This window comes from Cynocephalus volans, chromosome 16 (genome assembly GCF_027409185.1).
Source record: "Cynocephalus volans isolate mCynVol1 chromosome 16, mCynVol1.pri, whole genome shotgun sequence".
NCBI classification, from domain to species: Eukaryota; Metazoa; Chordata; class Mammalia; order Dermoptera; family Cynocephalidae; genus Cynocephalus; species Cynocephalus volans.
Window position 1 is genome coordinate 46,491,525 of NC_084475.1, and position 18,340 is coordinate 46,509,864.

At 40.9% G+C, this 18,340-nt stretch overlaps 1 protein-coding gene across 4 annotated transcripts in view; it reads right to left on the reverse strand.

Annotated features, from left to right (window-relative positions):
- Window positions 1-18,340, reverse strand: part of GLIS3 (GLIS family zinc finger 3) — a 450,792-nt gene that overhangs the window by 69,028 nt on the left and 363,424 nt on the right. For all 4 annotated transcript variants that reach the window (XM_063081158.1, XM_063081159.1, XM_063081160.1 and 1 more), the window contains one exon: window positions 1,248-1,392. In XM_063081158.1, the coding sequence (XP_062937228.1) occupies window positions 1,248-1,392 (145 nt within the window). The remainder of the gene's footprint in view (window positions 1-1,247; window positions 1,393-18,340) is intronic.

Sequence of the window (18,340 nt, forward strand, 5' to 3'; positions counted from 1 at the left end):
TTTTGAGAATACTAAATATTTATGTACGTGTTGGTAACATTGTACATTGGCACATTTGATGTGTATATATGTACCTGTATCTGAAACCCCTGAAAGATTTGTCTAGCCCTTCAAGTAAGTTTTAATCTCATCTCCCTGTGTCTCAAAAATCAGAGGCTATGCTGTCTCTAAGAGTAAGTATCCAGGGCAACCAATAAAGGTCCATTGATGTTGGGCCATCATTAAGGATGTCTTGATGACCGATGCTCTCAAAATATTTGCTTCCTACTCTTTTCTCCTGCACTTGGATAAAGTGAGAACTTTCAGGTTTAAAAAGTTAGATAAGCATGTCTTTCTCCTATTCCACTGTAGTGCATCAGTAAAGTCTTAATTCTTTATGGCTTTACTAGTACTTTGCAAAAGAAAAAAGTCTGCTGCCAAACCTGGCTCTGGAATCAGATGGGGTGGAAAAGGGATTTGCAACCTATAGGAAATAGAAAATTCCCATTGTTGGAATGTGGAGCTGGGAGACTTTTTTTCATATTTGTGGCATGACAGTAAGAGCTTTCTGTATGTAAAGATGATAACTAATTATGTTTGCACAAGTAAACACTATTATAGAGAGTAGAAAATGCACAAAAATGCGGGATAAGAAAGTAATAACTTCCTTATTGCTTATTAATCCATTCTTATTTTTCTTATTTACTACATACACACAATTTTCCAAATATGGAGTCACCTACTATTTAAACCCAGGCAGAAGGAAAGTGGTCTGGGAGTGCCATCACCTCCAACTCCCCCAAAGGTTGGCAAACATTAATGAACATTCCCATGAGTTAGTTTACTGGTGTGAACATTTTCTTAGAGATATGGGGCTTCCTCCTTAAAAGGCAAAGATGACAATGACTGTTCCATTAAGAAATTCACATGCACCCTATCATGTGGTTAAGGGGGAAGCATTTCCTCTGAGTCTAAATCAAGTCAATAAATTTAAGATACCTGGGAGGGTTGGGTGCACTGAACTTTTGGCAGAAGTCCAGAACTGAAAGAACTAATGCATTATTTTACTCTGTTTCTTGATGAGAAAAAAACAGTCTACTGCCAAACCCTGGTCAGGAATCAGATGGGGAGGAAAGCAATTTGCAGCCCACTAATAAAGCAAAATACAGACAATCTCGGGAGAATTTTTCTCATGTGCACATCCCCTTTACTCTAGAGTTGTTAGCTTAAAGAGTAGTAGTGGTGGGATCTGCCTTTGCTGTCCTTACCTGCATAAAGGTCAGGCCCAGGCCCGGGGGAGCATCCCACAGTCCCATCAGCAGTAGCGTCTCTCGGGGAAGTGGCCGGCTGCAGGGGCTGCACGGTGAGGCAATCTGTGAGCAGGTCTGGATGGAGCTCGGTGCTGGACCGCAACTAAGCAAAGGAGAAAACAGAAGGGAGATGGAGATGGAAAGCTTGTCCTCGGAATGCTTTCCTGGAAAGGTATCCTGCCCTAAGGTTCAATGCAATCCAATCTACAAATATTTATCAAGCAGCAACAATGGGTCATGCAGGGAGCTTAACAGAGTGTCAGTAAGAGGGTCAATTCTCCAATCCCAATAACACCTGGCAGGTGCTTCAAGAAAAATGTGGCTAGAGGCGGATCTGACCTCAGTCCTTGATATTTCCACTTCTGGGAACCCAACTTCCTATTATATTTCCTTTTATTTGCTCCGTGTCTTATCAGAACTTGTAGTGATAACAAAAACAAACTCAAAGAGATTTAGTCCATATTGTAAAGTGCTTTTAAAATACAGAGATACTTTCATGAAAATATCCTGGAGATAATTAAAAAATGTCTATTAAGATTTGATGTCTGTAGATTTTACGAGAGGAAAATACTCAAGTCGAATTAAAAAAAAATACAGAGCATGATTAAAATTCAATGCCATTTATAGCAACAAAAACGCAACAATAACTTACATGAAACAAAACAATTTAGATCTTCATTTTATCTAACTAAATTCTTTATATATTAAAGAGTTACATGTAAAAAAATCAAACCCCCAAAATATTAGAATAAAGTGTAGGTCCTCTCTCCCTCCCTCTCTGACATCCTTCCTTCCTGCCTTGGCTCCACTTACATTTACGAGTGAGGACATGTGATATTTCTCTTTCGTGCCTAGCTTATTTCACATAACATAGTTTTTCCAGGTTCATCCATGGTGCTAAGAATCAAAGAATTTCATTCTTTTTATGGCCAAGTAGTATTCTTTTATGTTTATATACCACATTTTCATTATCCAGTCATCCTTTGATGGACATTTAGGGTGAATCTACATCTTAGCTATTGTGAACATCACTGCAATAAACGTGGGAGTGCAGGTATCCCTCTGACATGATGATTTCCATTCCTTTGGGTATATACCCAGAAGTGGGATTGCTGGATCATACGGCAGTTCTATCTGTAGTTGTCTGAGACACCTCTATGCCGTTTTCTACAGCGGCTGCATCAATTTACAGTCCCACCAATGGTGGAGGAGGGTTCCCTTTTCTCCACATCCTTGCAAACATTTGTTATTCTCTGTCTTTTTGATAATAGCTAGTCTAACTGGGGTGGGATGATATCTCACTGTGGTTTTGATTTGCATTTCCCTGATGATTACTGATGTTGAGCATTTTTTCATGTACCTGTTGGCTATTTGAGAAATGCTTATTCGGCTTCTTTGCTCATTTTTAGTTGGATCATTTGTTTTTTTACTGGTAAGGTATTTGAGTTCCTTGTATATACTGGATATTAACCCCTTGTCAGATGCATATATTTTCTCCCATTCTTTAGGTGTCTTTTCACTTCGTTGATTGTTTCCTTTGCTGTGCAGAAGCTTTTCAGATTGATATAATCCCATTTGTTTATTTTTTTGTTGTTGCCTGTGCTTTTGGGGTCTTTTTCATAAAGTCTTTGCCCAGTTCTACATCTTGAAGTGTTTCCCCTATGTTTTCTTCTAGATGTTTTATAGTTTCAGGTCTTATATTTAAGTCTTTAATCCATTTTGAGAAAGAACAAACACAGTAATACATTGAACTTTCAGAAGGAGAGAATAGAACTGTGGTTATTAGAAATGGTAAAGGGAGAGAGAGGGGGAGAGGGAAGGGGGTAGGAAGAAACTGATTAATGGGCACAAAGAATGAGTACGTTCTGTAATGACAAATATGCCAACTATCCTGATTTGATCATCACATATTGTAAACGTATAGTAATAGTTAACTCTGTACCCTACAAATACACGTATATAATTAATTATGTTTCATTAAAACAAAAAGCGTAGGCAAAAAGTTATCTGATCTCCTTATAAATAAGAATTTTGTAAGTGTAATTCGAATGGAAAAAATCACAGTAGAAGATTTAGTGACATAAAAATATTAACCTCTGCTTGGACAAAAATATAATACCTTAAAAATAATCTAGAAATATGTTTGTTACAAATATTGCAAGTGGCTATCATCTTCAGTATTTAAAGAGAATATATAAATTGATTTTATAAAGATAGCACTAAACCTTTAGATACACGGCTGGGGTATCATTCAACAAATATTTGTCGGGTGTCACATACCTTAGGAATACTGACTGTCTTTTTTGGAACTTATACTCTAAGTGGGGAACAAATAAAATGCATACAGCATCAGACAGTGATAAATGCTATGGAGGAAAGTGATGCAGAGAAGGCAGATAGTGAATACGGATGAGGGGTGGCAACTTTGGATAGGGGATCAGGAAACGCCTCTTGGAGATGGTGCTTGTAAAAATCCTTGAGAGAAATGAGAGAATAAGCCCTGCAGACCTACAAGGGAGGAGCCTGCCTGCCCTGCAGCATGCGAGGATGACGTGAGGGGCAGTAGGCTGGAGTGGGGTGAAGAGTGAGCCTCGGCCCAGGCAAGAGAAATAGGACGGGAAGCCAGAGTTGGAAGGGGATGTATAGCATTATTTACAGCAATACCTAAAATCAGGGAATGTTACTTCAATGTCTGCAATTAAGGCTAATAAATGATTTTACATCAGATTAATGGAATATTATGCAATCATTAAAATAATATTCATGAACACAACAGCAAAACACAAAATTATATATACAAAATGATAACAATCACATAAAAACCCACAGACAAAATAACAGAAGGTAATGTAATCCAATATTAAAACAGAGTTTTGTTCTCAGCAGCAATATTATGATTTCATGTCCTCTGCTTTTTTTCCCCCTCATTTCCTGTACTTTCCAAATTTTCTCCATTCCAATGATGTGCTGGAGCTGGTTTACACCAATCTGAGAGTTCCAACTGTGTGCACCTTTTCCCAACTTTCTGTGCAATGATGTCAGATTGATAGCTTGAAATTGGTCATGGTGCTAATAGTTACACCATGGAAACTGGCAAATGCTACAAACTAGGGCTTTTTTATTTGAAGAGCTGGTTGTTAAACATTACCAGCACACTATTGACAATGTCAATGACCACATTCTGATCAGAAAGAACGCCCCCCAACATACACACACACACACACACACACACACACACACACACATCAGTAAGTTACTATTTAGCCTGCGGTACTTCTTGGATCTCAAAAGGCTTTGTAAAGAGACAAACATTATCAAAGTCTTAGTCTTAGCCTGAGAATATTAAAATGGCACAGTGACCCTAAGTACAGGGAAGGGGTATTTAATACATGTAGTGAGTAAGACATAATTATATTTGTAATTTCCTCATTTTGGCACTTTGGAGTCTCTGACCAAGACTATCTTTGTGAATGTCTAACCCTTTCAAAGGCCTTTGGAAGGTATGTTTGTTATTTTGATACTAACCCAACACAATGCCATGTAAGAAAAACTGGAAAATAATCAAGGCTTAGAATGAGTTCTGCTGATCACTTTTAATTTATATTCCATCATGAAAATGTGATCTGGGGTCCACATGTTCTACCAAGGGTAGACATGAATGCTTCTCTGCTTTCTATTACCAACTACTGCAGGGTTTTTACAGTTATCAGTACCAATGAGGTCTTTCCAAGGAATTTCATGGCCATAGTTACTCCTGGCGTCAAAAGCAAGCAATACTTCCTTAGCTTCAAGAAGTATTCATGTTTTCCAAGAGTGTGATTCCATACGACTTGGTGGTGAGAGTTAATTTGGTTTTCTCTGGGATTAGGCATGGTTCTAGAAAGTGCTTCTTAAATTGAACAAGCTTTGAGTACCTTATGCAAAATTTCCAAAGGAGGGCCATCTGCATAGAAATGCAGTAATAATATGTAACTTTAGTATCCCTCCCAGATCATTAGACCAGGAAAGGGTCTTCCAGATCCTTTAAGGTTCTTAAATGTTCTCTAGTACAGGGATTATCTAATAGGTGAGGTCTGAGGGACATAGAAGAATCTCCTGGGAGGGGTGTCTTTCAATACAATACAGTTTTACTTTGGGAATAACAAACCCAACTGTTTGTATAAAACAATTCCATAATGTGTATTCAACATCTTCTTAGTTGCTAAAGATGTATAAAGAAGAGAGAGGGAAATTTTTCAATGGCAGCGTGGCCTCGAACTGCAGTTCTTAAACCTGGGCATGCTCAGAATCACCTGTGGGGCCCCACCCAGAGCTACTGATTCAGTAGGTCTGCATGCATGTCTAAGTTCCCAGGTGATGATGATGCCATCGGTCTGGGGACGACACTTTAGAAACCCGGTCACTAAGAATCGTGATGAGGAGAGCTAAGACTTTCTGGTAATGGAAAAAGGAAACGAGTTGTGGAAACAAGGAATTTTAAAAACCTAATATTCTTTAATGCAGAAACTGAAATGTTATCATCTTATCTTCTTTGATTAGCTGGGGCTAATAAAAATCTTTCTGGAGCAGAGACTTCAGCCTCCAATTATCAGGTATTAGGAAAGGCCAGTGGGAGGAGAAGATAAGGACAAATGTAGGAATATTTGCAAATCATTGGACTTGGAGATACTGGGAAAGTAAGTTCAAACCCATGTAGGGAGTGAACGTGTCACCTTTGTATCTTGTTATCATAAAATATCTCAGCAATTTTGTAAGAAACCTCCTTTGGACATCTAGACCTTAAAAGTCTAGGGTTAGTTGTACCCCCCATCTGTGGTTTCACTTTCAGTTACCTGCGGTAAACCATGGTTTGCAAATAATAAATGGAAAATTCCAGAAATAAATGATTTATATGTTTTACATTGCACACTGTTCTGAATATTCTGATGAAATCTCATGTCATCCTGCTCTGTCCTGCCTGGGACATAAACCATCCCTCTGTCCAGCATCTCCACACTGTCTGCTCCCTGCCCGTTAGTCATTTAGTATCCATCTAGGTTATCAGATTGACTGCGTGGTATTGCAGTGCTTGTGTTCAAGTAACCCTTATTTTACTTAATAATGGCCCAAAATGCAAGAGTAGTGATGCCGGCATATTGTTATAATCGTTCTACTTTATTATTAGTCACTGTTGTTAATCTCTTTCTGTGCCTAACTTATAAATTAAACTTCATCATAGATGTATATGTATAGGAAAAAACATAGTATATACAGGATTCAGTACTCCCCAAGGGTTCAGGACTATCCAAGGTTTCTGGCTTCCACTGGGGGTCTTGGAAGGATATTCCCCTGTGGATAAGGGGGAACTACTGTATATGCATCCAACAGTCTCTCTTCAGACCTCATAATAATAAATAGTTAAGTGAGGTCCATTAAAAAAAAAAACAATTTGGATACATATTTTCTTTCACAGGGATAAAAAGGTTAAAATTTTTCAATCTAGTTTAATACCTGCTCTTAGGGGAGAGCAAAGGACTTGCCCTTTACAGAGTCTTTACTGCTCTTTACAGAAAGAAGTGGGACTCGAACTCACTGATCATCAATTCATCTATTTTAAAGGCTGCTGTGTGGCACGACACCAGGGACCTTTACTCCCATTGTGAACAGTGCCGCTGGAGTTGTTCAGCTCAGCTGCCCTGGCCATGCCCCATTATTTCCAGAGTAGCACGGCCCTGCTTTGTCTTTCCCATTCATCCCCTGAACAAATATTACTTGTGTCTCAACCAAATGTCAGGCACTGTTCTAGGGGCTTGAAATGCAACAGAAATGAAAGCAAAGATTCCCAGCGTAGGAGTTTACATTCTAGAGCTGGAAGATAAGGAACAGTAAACAAACCAAATAAATAAATAAATTGTATAGAAGGTGGTTAAGTACTGTGGATAAAGAAAAAAGAGAAGGAGAAATTGGGAGTGATGGGGAGAATGATGGCCTGTTTGAGAAGAGATACCTGAGCAAAGACTTGAAGGAGTTGGAGAAATTAGCTAAGTGCATATTGAGTGGCAGAGAGTTCCAGAAGGAGGGCAGCATGGCTGGAGGGGGGTGTCATATAGAAAATGAGCTCTGAGAGGGGAGTGGGGACAGGCCACGCAGGACCTTGCAGCCCTCAAGAGGGACTCTGGCGTTTAGTCTTGGTGCAGTAGGGAGCCTTGTGGGATCTCCACCATTTGCTCCCTGGGACACTCATGTCATCCCCTCTTTTTATCCACAGTTATAGGCACTTTGTCTCCCCTTCTTGAAAAGCCCACATGAACTATAAGTATGAATGCTGTGGTGGTTACCAAGGTGACACATAAAACACCATCAGCACCCAGTTATTCCATCAAACTCTCACCTCGGTGTTGCTGTGAAGGAATTCTCTAAATGGCATTAACATCCACAGTCAGATGATTTAAAGTAACAGAGATTATTCCCTACGACCTGGGTGGGCCTCATCCAATCAATGAAAGGCTTAAGGGCAAAAAAACTAAGGTTTCACTGAAAAAGAGAAAATTCTGCCTCTGGACTGCAGCATCAGCTCCTCCTGAAAGTTTTTAGCCTTCCAGCCGTGTGTGTGTGTGTGTGCGCGTGTGTGTGTCTGTGTGTGTGTGTCTGTGTGTGTGCGTGTGTGTGTGTGCGCGCGTGTGTGTGTGCGTGTGCGTGCGTGCGTGCGTGTGTGTGTGTGTGTGTGTGTGTGTGTGTGTGTGTGTGTATCCCTACTGGTTCTGTTTCTCTGGAGAACACTGATACAGATGTACTACAATGCACTTTAAAGCCACTACCATAGGATGATTTATTTCAGATGAGGAAGGAAAGAGCCTCATGCAGATGAATCCCACAGAAAAGGGCTGGATGTGCACAGCCAACATGGCACACTTTTAAAGACTGCATTTCAGGTCAATAAATATACACTGAACCTCCACAATGTGCTCAGTACTGTGTGCATCACAAAAACTCTAGGCGGTACATACTATTGTGATTTCCATCTCAGAGATGGGAAAGCTAGAATTACACCGCTAGTGAATGTCAGGCTTGGCCTCAGGTGCGTCAGAATCGAAAGTCAGGTTTTCAGAGGTTTCAGAGGTTTCGTTAAGGGGGAGCGGAAGGGGGGTTAGAGAGAAATTGGTTATGGACACAAAGAATCAGGATGTTTTGTCATAATGAAAGTGCCAACTACCCTGATTTGATCATCACATATTGTACACAAATACTGATAAGTCAACTCTGTACCCCACAAATATACATAATCAATTATATTTCAATAAAACAAAAAAGAAATAACCTACCCCCAACCTTCTCCTCTGCCCACTGCAACATCCCACACAGGCTCATGCACTCTCCCTTCCCTCTTTCATATTTTAGTTGGGAGCCTCTTGTTCAGATCGTGGTCTAGGAGATCTGGAAAAGTGCCTAGTGTATGTTGTCACCGCTGTGTGTATCTAACACTATGCCCCTCAGGAAAGGGGGTCTTTATTGGAGTTGAGATGGAGGCAATAAAACAGATGGGCCACTTCTATTTGCTGTTCATTGCCCCCTCCCCTGCAGGTTTGTTACCTGGTTCAGTCCTGGTCCAGTAACATGAGTACCTGTGGTGACAGAAATACAGCACGGCACTCATGGTTCCTTATGGCCTGCATCCTGAGCATGCACAGTGGTCCCAGGCACCATCTGTTCCCTCGACTATCACCCCTGGTTCCTGGGAAAGGGGCACTACTGTGGTGACTTCCTGATCCTAAGAGGAGATGATCTTGACCCAGGGGCGTCCCTGACCTCCATACCCCTCCCTAAGAGAGGATACATTCCTGGTCTCTCTCCGGATTCTCCTGCTCCTTTCTTGGTTCTCTTCCTCTTCCCACTCCTGCCCTGCACAATTTGCATTGCTCCTCTCTCCCACCTCCAGAGAGCTCAGCCAGACTCTGTGGGGTGACACTCACACCTACACTCTTCCCACATGCTAGTTTAGGTGTGGGGGGTCAGGGAAGGCCTCTGTGAGGACGGGATGTCACCGGCTGAGACCAGAAAGCAGCCAGGGAGTGAGATTCGCACAAGAGCAGCCACACAGTGGGACCAGCGAGGAAAGACACCAGAGGAGGGAGCAAGCGGTGTTCCAAAGGCAGCTGCCAAAGAAAAGCCAGCGAGGAAGTGAGGGGACAGGTGTGAGACAAGAAGCTGGAGAAGCTGCCAGAGGTCAGATCACAGAATGCCTCCAGGTGCATTGGATTTCCTTGAAATGGCCAGCCATGGGCGGGTGTGCGCAAGAAAACAAGTGGTTTGCCTCACATGGTAGAAGGACCACTCTGACTATTGTGTGGGAGACAGACAGGAGGACAATAGCGCCTGGGGAGGGCCGATCCCAGCACTGGAGATGCGAGATGCCCATGGTGTGGAATCCGAGGTGGTGAGAGGTAGTCAGCTTCTGTTTCAAAGGCAGGGCTGAATTCCGTGTGGAATATGAGAAAGAGGCGACCCAAGGATGGTCCCAAGTTGTGGCCTGAGGAGCAGCAGAGGAGAACGGAGAAGGAGCAGATTGGTGGTGAATCAGCAGTTTGGTTTCGGATGCATTAAGGCTGAGATGCCTCCTGGACACCCAGGGGTAGAATGTGCAGGCACCTGCCCATGACAGGCTGGGTGCAGGGAGCAAGCAGATGGGGCTAGATCACAACAGCAACTCCCGCTCCGCTCTGATCTCAGAGGGGCTCTCCAGAAGCAGAGTTTACCATACCATACCCAAGAAACAAATATCCTCAGGTGTTCTTTAGCACACCAGTCCCAAAAGGCCAAAAAATTAAGAGCACCTATACTGTAATTTCACCATATGCCATGGATGGATATTTCTCCTAGGTCTGGATAAGAGCTGTCTTGCTGTCTGGAAACTTCGTATTTAGTATGCTGGTCATTCTTCCTGCCTGGAGTGGCCTCCTTCCTCCCAATACAACTCCTCTGAGATCCCACTTATAACCCGCCTCCTGCACGAAGCTCCTCTGACCAGGCCAGTCCACACCAGGCCTCCCAGGTCCTGCAGAGTCTGCTTTCAACACTCCTGCAACTGGACATGTGTACTGAGGCTTTGTTTCTTGTAATGAATTTAGTCTGCACAATTGTGTTGTACAGTCCACGAGGACCTGGTGACCATCTGCCTCTTAAGCTTTTAAGAGTCTACAGCACCCAGCAGAGTGGTGCCAGCATCGCAGCAAATCATTTTGTGACTACTTGCTCACTGGATTTGTAAGAATGAGTCATAATTCTTCAAAGGAGGTTACAATCTCTACTGGTGTGTGAATATGTCTAAATATATATCACGGTCATCTCTTAATTTCCCCTTCTAAGGGAGAATTTCCAAAGACACAATAAGCATAAAGGAGAGACTGCTGATACCCCTCTTGTGGAATGGGCTGAGGCTGAGACCACCTACACTGGCCCCCTTGCTTAGCTGCTTCCCCTTCCCCCACTCCTCTCCTGGGTTCTCCTGGGAGTAGTTCTTTAATAAATCACGTGCACCTGAACTACTTAGCTCACAGTCAGCTTCTGGGGCAACCAACTCAGTAAATATTCTAAACTTAAATTGATTTGTTTCGGGAACACCCAGAGCCAATCAGCAGCACTCAAAAGGACGCTCAGATACTCATCCGCTCATTTCTCTTCTGTACCCACTCTGCCCATACGCCAGGGCTATGATTACCAGATGTTTAATGAAAGTGGGGCATTCTGAGCCATCATGAATAATACTAAAAGCATGATTGTGGAAAGAAAATTTAAATAAAACCCTAATTTACAAGAACAATTGGCAATCAAAGGAGCTTCAGATGTCACTGGGCCAAACCTCTCTGTTATACCCACCCTCTCTTACAGCAACCTTCAGCCTCTGCTGCATGGTACCCTATAGTGAGGGGCAACTTACTTCTTCATCTTGGCCGTTAGCTTCAATTCTAGACAGTTCCAGTTGTCAAAAAGTTTCTTTTGTGTGTGTACTGAGTCCTGATTTAGCTCTCAGCAACCTTTGGGATTGTCTGTATCCTTCTATTCATAAACCTGCAGTAAGGCTCGTGTACATACCAGGAAGACTCAAGGCAGCTCTGAATCTCAGAAACCAGTCTGTGAGTCTTTGAGTGTTAACGATCCTCATCTTCAATGAACCATTTTAGGGCTTAATTTCTCAGCCTATCCAGGTGCAAGTAAACAAATTGGCTCCTTAGCTTCTGTACAATCTCCCATTATGAAATATTTGTTCTGAATGATAGTTTTTCAGCCTTAATAATGAAATCACCCATCAAAGCTTGACAAGGTTCCTGCATGTGGAAATTTGAGCTGCTTCCCTAACAATACAGGGATTTTTCCTAATATATAAAAACAAGGCACCGTCAATTGTGATTTGTATTTGTTTTTTTTTTTTGTTCAAAACTATTCTGTTAATGTTTACAAGCTCTCGAAACAAGAGACGGAAATTCTGCTCCCGTCATTTTCTCATTTCAGATATGATTGAATAATCGTCCAAGATTAAGTGAGTCAAGTGGAAATAATTAGGAAAGGGAAAAAGGCCCAGATTCTTCAATTTTCAGTTCCATTGCATTTTATTGCAGGAGCAAAGGCATTCTGTTAGTCTTGAATCGAAACATACTTCCAAAGAAAGCAAAGCACAATCAAAGGCCTTTTGTTTTCCCCTTCTCCAACGAGTATAGTCCATCTGGGCCATGCATATCTATGCATCACCTTGTAGGGATTCCTTTGTTCTCTAGAAATCAAATGCCACCAAAATATTTTTCAGAAGAAACTCAGCCAGAAGGAAAGACCGGCAGAATTTTTTTCCCAGAGGGTTAAGGTTTATTACCAGAACACACTCATCAAGGGTTCTCTATGACACTTTGAGCAATGTGGATCTTGGGGAATTAACTCATTGCCAAAAGGCTTAAAATTAATTACAATGAATTAACTTATTATATTAATTACAATGAATTTTCAGTTGAATCTAAGAATTCCATCTCTAGGGGATTCCTTAGCACTGACATGTATGAAGTGGCTTTGGCATCTCATAGGTAATTACTCTCCAACAATCTGCTATCAAATTTGTTTCCTTTGGGAATGACCAATTTGCAAAGAGGAAAAGAAATGAGAGAGAAGACTCAGAAAAATGGTGCTGAAAGAAATCTCTTTGGGAACATGATTGTCCACTTGGGCACTCTGAGCTTTATGAAATGGATACCTATTTGGGCAGCACCAAATTCAAAGGCTAAAAATTTTACCCAAACCCAATTAATGAACATACCAAAATACTTGAATGGGTACATATGCTGGGGTATATCTCAATAAGGTAAGTAAAAATCAGAGCTAGTATAGACACAACAAAACTAGTGGTCATTTAGTCAAAAATGATGATTGACAGAAACTGTTCATAGAAACAGAGAATTTCAGAATAAAAAGGAAGTAGGGACCAGTCATCCTCCCTGCCAACTCTATCATGGTACTATCTAATTGAAATTTCTGCAACGATGGAAAAGTTCTGCACTGTACTAATTGGCAGCCACTAGCCACATGGAGTTAATGAGCACTTGAGTGACATGTGGCTAGTGAACATAACTAAAGAACTGAATTTTTAGTTTTGATTAATTTAAATTAATTTAAATCTCAATTTGCAGTATTGAACTTCGCGGCATTACTACATGCCAGTAATGGCAACTCTATCTTTGCCTAAATCCTTTTGATGACAGGGAACTCATTTCCTTACCTCTCAGCACCTTCCATCGCTAAATAGGTCTAATCATTAGAAAGTTTTGCTTTGGGTTCAACTATAATTCACCTAATTTCCACCTCCTCCCCCAGACCATAGAGAATAACTGCATGGTCTACTTTTACAGTTCTTTTTATATTTGAGAAGCTCTGAAATGCTGTAGTATTCTAGAATTTCAGCACTAAAGGGGGCCATGGTTCAGCTTCTTTGTCAGCCCTCCCTTAGCAATTCTTTCTCCAGGCTAAATATCTTTAGTTTTTCTTGTAGATAAGGCAACAGGTAAGTAGAAAGAACTTGGGTCTTTTAGATTCATGAACTGCAGTTCGACTACTGTTTGATGCTGGGCAGATATATTCACTTTCCTGAGTATAGTTTCCCTTCTGTAAAATAAGGGTAATACCTTGGTTGCTTTGAGAACTTAATGAGATAAGATACAGAGAGCACTTAACACCATGCCAGGCACACAGAAGTCACTTACTAAAAGGACAGTCCTTGCTACCCCATGTAGCATAATCTCCCATTCACTACCTTGATTATTCTCAACACCAGGCCTCGATGGTCTATGTGCAAACAATAACCCAATACTAATACAGTGCACCAGCTGTCTGACCAGGACAGAACAATGGAACAGGAGGACAGAACAATGGAACAAACACATCCCTTGTTCTAGACATTCTACCTCTCTTCATACAGCCAAGTAGTCAATAGCTCTTATAAATCTACGTTACACTACTCATTCATTCATTCAGCTCATATTTACCGAGTCCTTAGTGTGTGCCCCAAACTATGCTAGACCTAGGAGACAAAGTGGTGTATAGGACAACCAAGTTCTATGTCTTCATGGAGTTTATAGTGTGGTATGAATAAACTCGTCATCATGGAAAACCTTCAGATTTTTTCTCATGTGTGATACTCTTTATGTTTGATGGCTTTTTACACTGGGAAGCTAACTATCTTAAGTTCCATTGTTTTCTGCTGGTGCAGAGCTTCTGGGTTGCATTTTATTCAGCTCAATCATTCAGCTGGCTACCATGTGTCCCCTTTCAGTGCCATTTGCGAACTTGATGAAAACATTCTCTGGCACTAAAGGTGATGTTAAATCTCTGCCCAAGAGTGAGTTATCTACAAAAAATAGCCTATGCCCTATGAACACCAGGCGTCAGTAACTGCTTAAATAATAGCTTATCCACAATACAGGTTGTAAAACATAAGAGTGTTGGTTCTGGACCCAGACTACCCGAATTTGAACTTACTTATCCTTTCATATAAAATGTTAGACAACCATGACAAAGTTGCTTAACACCTCTTTACCTTAGTTTTCTGTTTATGACGTGGATAATAACGGCACCTAATTTATAAGGTTGTTTTTAGGGATAACATGAAATAATAAAACATTATGCCAACACATGGTATATAATCAATGTTTAACACATGTTAACTGCCATTTCTATTATTATTTTTTCATAACATTCAGTGTAAAAGCACTGTAACACTCCATAACATTCACTGTTATTTTATTTTTCTCCCATCCATTTTTTGGATATTTTTTCTCTATCAAGTTCTTCCTTTTGTATACCATAGTGGCAAATGACAAAGGAAAAAGAACAGGGGACTTTGGGGTCAAATAAATACAAGTTCAGATCTCAGCTCTGCACCTACTACAACTATGTGGCCTTTGACAAGATATTGAACCTTTCAAGGCTTCAGGACATTCCTCTGTACAGTGGGATGATGACACCAACTCTATAGGGATTAAAGGATTACATGAGGTGACATAAAGCATAATAACTGGTGTTGTATATGGTTAATTTTTTTTTTACCCAAGAAGAAGCTGTTATGATTGTTAAGAGTGATATCTGTGTTAGTAATACTCTGGGGTCTTGCTTAGCCTTAGAAATAGACTCCAGGGACAAACAGTGTCTTACTAAAGACATGAGCATAGTTTTCGAGGATGAACGTCACCATGGGAGTTATTCTGTCTCAGGAGAATGTAGCGTTCAATCTCTTGGAAGAGACCAAAATATATTAGAAACGAAAACCAACAACAAAATATTTTCAGGACACTCTGGGGATGTTAATACTTTCTCTAGATATCCCATTTACCAAAATCTGTACCACTATTTAGCTATCCTGGACAGAGCTGGGGAGCTGAGGATCAAAAAGATGTTGAAATCAGAAAGGCATGCAGCTTCTATTCTTTTGTATTGTTACATTTGTGAAAATATCATTTTCCTCCTAAGTCAATATTTTTCTAAAACTGACACCAAAGAATCTTATTTTTTTTTTCTGACTGGAAAATGATACGCAAATGGACAGAGTCAAAGGTGAACACAAGCTTCATCTAGAGGTGCATCTCAAAAGCAGAATATTAAACTGAAGGGTGGATTCTTTATTTTAAGACAAACAGAGAAATACTAATATGAAACTTTACTTTGCCATGAAAAACATCCTCCTCCACCCTTTGGGGCCTTGTTATGGGGTTACGAAGACTCAAAGCAAGATAGAAAGTTTACTTTTATCATAGCTTCATAAATTCCTCTGACACCGGCTCATTGCACTATGTGACCACACACACTTCATTCCGTCCATTCAAGTGTAGCACTTTTCTTTCTATTCAAGCATTCTCAAAGTTTAATTAAAGCAGCCAGCTATCTAGTAATTACTTCCCCATCCATCTGACCAGCTCTGTCTTGCATTGTCTCCCTTGAATTGATTCTGACGACAGCCCCTGCCTATGCTACAGTTTAGGAATTGTGGGGAGGGACTCACTGAACAAGTCAGTGGACCTCATTTTTTTCTGCCTTTCATTTAATTAAAAGGAATGGATTGCAAAAAGATTTAAGGCTGACTGTAATGTGCATGAATGTTTGGACAATTTAAAAAATACCTACTTCTAAAAGTTGAAGCCTGTCATTTCCATGGAAAGCACATGCTTTTTAGCCTCCCATCCATCCTATACTCAACAGTCAGTTTAGTTTTCCTCAAGTACATCACTGACAATGTCACGCCCCTCCCCTCCAAAGCCCTTTAGTGATTCTCCCCCAAACATTACCTATAGCCCAAGTTCACGGCTGCAACAAACTGGCTCTCACTCAGCTGTGTAGCTTCATGTCTCATGAGTGGAGTCACAGGGAGCCAAGATGCTGTCTCCTACAATCCTTGTTCCTTCTCCTTCATGGCTCCCTGCTACACTTCCAGCCACAAGCCTCCCTCATCGTGAGTCCCCTCTTCTCTATGCTCGATGTACCTACGACACATTCTGCATATTCTCCAAGGTCCAATTCAATGTGACCTCTCCCTTGATGTTTTCCCAGACCCTCCTAGTCCAAAGTCATTTCTTCCTTTTTTTTTACATTCGAACAGCAATTTCTCCTCATCTTGCTGATGGCACTTGTGGTTTTCTGCATTTTGTAATAGCTATTTATAAATTATGTGTGTGTGTGCATCACAGCAAACAAAAAAAGGGCCTTATAAACAGAACGCATGGCTGTTTGATCATGCAACCTAAAACAGTGCTTCTTTTCACACAGAAGGTACTCTATAAATGCTGGGGGAATGTGCGAACAAATAAATGAGTGAATCACGAACGAATCAATAGCTGCTAAAGATTCATTAATTCATGCTGGTCCTTTCAGATAGGCCCCAAAGACAGATGGAATCATGTCTTCATGCAATATGAGAGGAAGAAAAGGGTTAAACAGATTAAGCATACTTAAATTATCAATTAAGAATAAACTAGGAAATAGCCAAGTGAAATCTTAACAGAATTTAAAACAAAAATGACACTTGGGAAGTTTATTTCCTTATAATACTCAGTCTCCATTCATGCCAAATTTCACTAGACAATACTATTCACATTTATATATTGCCTCTTGGAATGTGCAAATGAGCAGTCCTTCCAATAGGAAATGCTAATTCACTACATTTATACTTCATATCTCTCAATCATCTGGAAGGGCTGGAAATAAATCCAATTTTCTACCTTACTTTTAAGGATTCAATGTTTGGTGTATATATGATAAGTAGAACACACAAATTTCAAGCTGAGTGGGCCTGAAATTAGACATTCTAGCCCTCTGTTCGACAACCTACACAGTCAAGATAAGAACTTCTGTCTTCTGTCTCCAAGTTGATTAAGTGACCAGCCCGGAGCCCTGGGCACCAGGACACTTCTCCACATCCACCCCTTAATATTGCTCCAGAGCCTTTCTTCCCCTGACGTTACACCAACAAAATAAGAGCTTGCCCATGATGTTATTTTTGTCAATGGACAGAAGAATTCTACTGAGGGCAATTTTCCCCCTCTTGTCTGAGGACTGTGTGTCTTAGAGGGATGCATGAATCACACAACTTTCTGATGCTTTGGTGCAATGAAGCTCCTCTCCTTGGTCATCAGAAAAGAAGCCTGGTTCAGAGAAGAGCCTTAGGGTGAAGCCCCAGACAGGGGCTTCTAGAGTCTTTCTGCAGTCTGTGTAAGGCTCTGCCAAAGTCATCTTCATGTTTAGAATCTACTATTTCTCCTTTGAATACTGACACCATTTTGTCTGTCTTCTTGTCACATGTTCTCTGCAATTAACCTCAATCCTCTTTTTAAAAAAGTAAAATAAAATAACCCCACCCCAGAAATCCAGACTAGGAAGCCAAAAACCCAAGGGAAGAGTGGGAATAACGTTGAGGCTGGCAGTGGCCACTCATCGTGCAAAGATTCCATCTCAGAGGCACCGTCCTAGACCGCATTAGTCCTGCTGCTTCTGGCAGCATGGGAAGAAACAAGACCAGGTCAAGAAGAGGAAACAGAAACAGTGTTATCAACCTTGCATGTTCTCTAAGCTGGAGAATAGGATGCTATTTTTCTTCCCCAGATGTCTTGCCACTTGCAGGTTTTAGCATGTATACTTTTGTTCTTGGGGTCTACAAGGAACTCCGAAGCCAACGGTCTGCTGTGTCTAACTCCACTCTCAAATGCTCCAGGCCTCATATTGCTTGTCTGTCATAATTATCAGCACCCTCTTGGGAAGATGCTATTATTGGAAGTAATTTCATATTCTAACATGGCAGGAAGCTAGTACAAGTCATAGCTACTTCAGATCTCTGCAAAGAGCCCTGTGTGCTAGTAACTTTTAGTCCACTAAAAATAAGCTGGTAAAAAAAAAATTGCTCAGATATGCTGAAGGAAAGAAAAGTATCATAAAAAGACATGTCTCTCTTTTCTTCCCCAATAACCCTCAAAGGAAAACTAGGGAAGATCGATGTGCTATAGAGTCAAACAATCAACATTTCAAGTCAGTGTAGGAGCCATATTTTTTATCTGCCT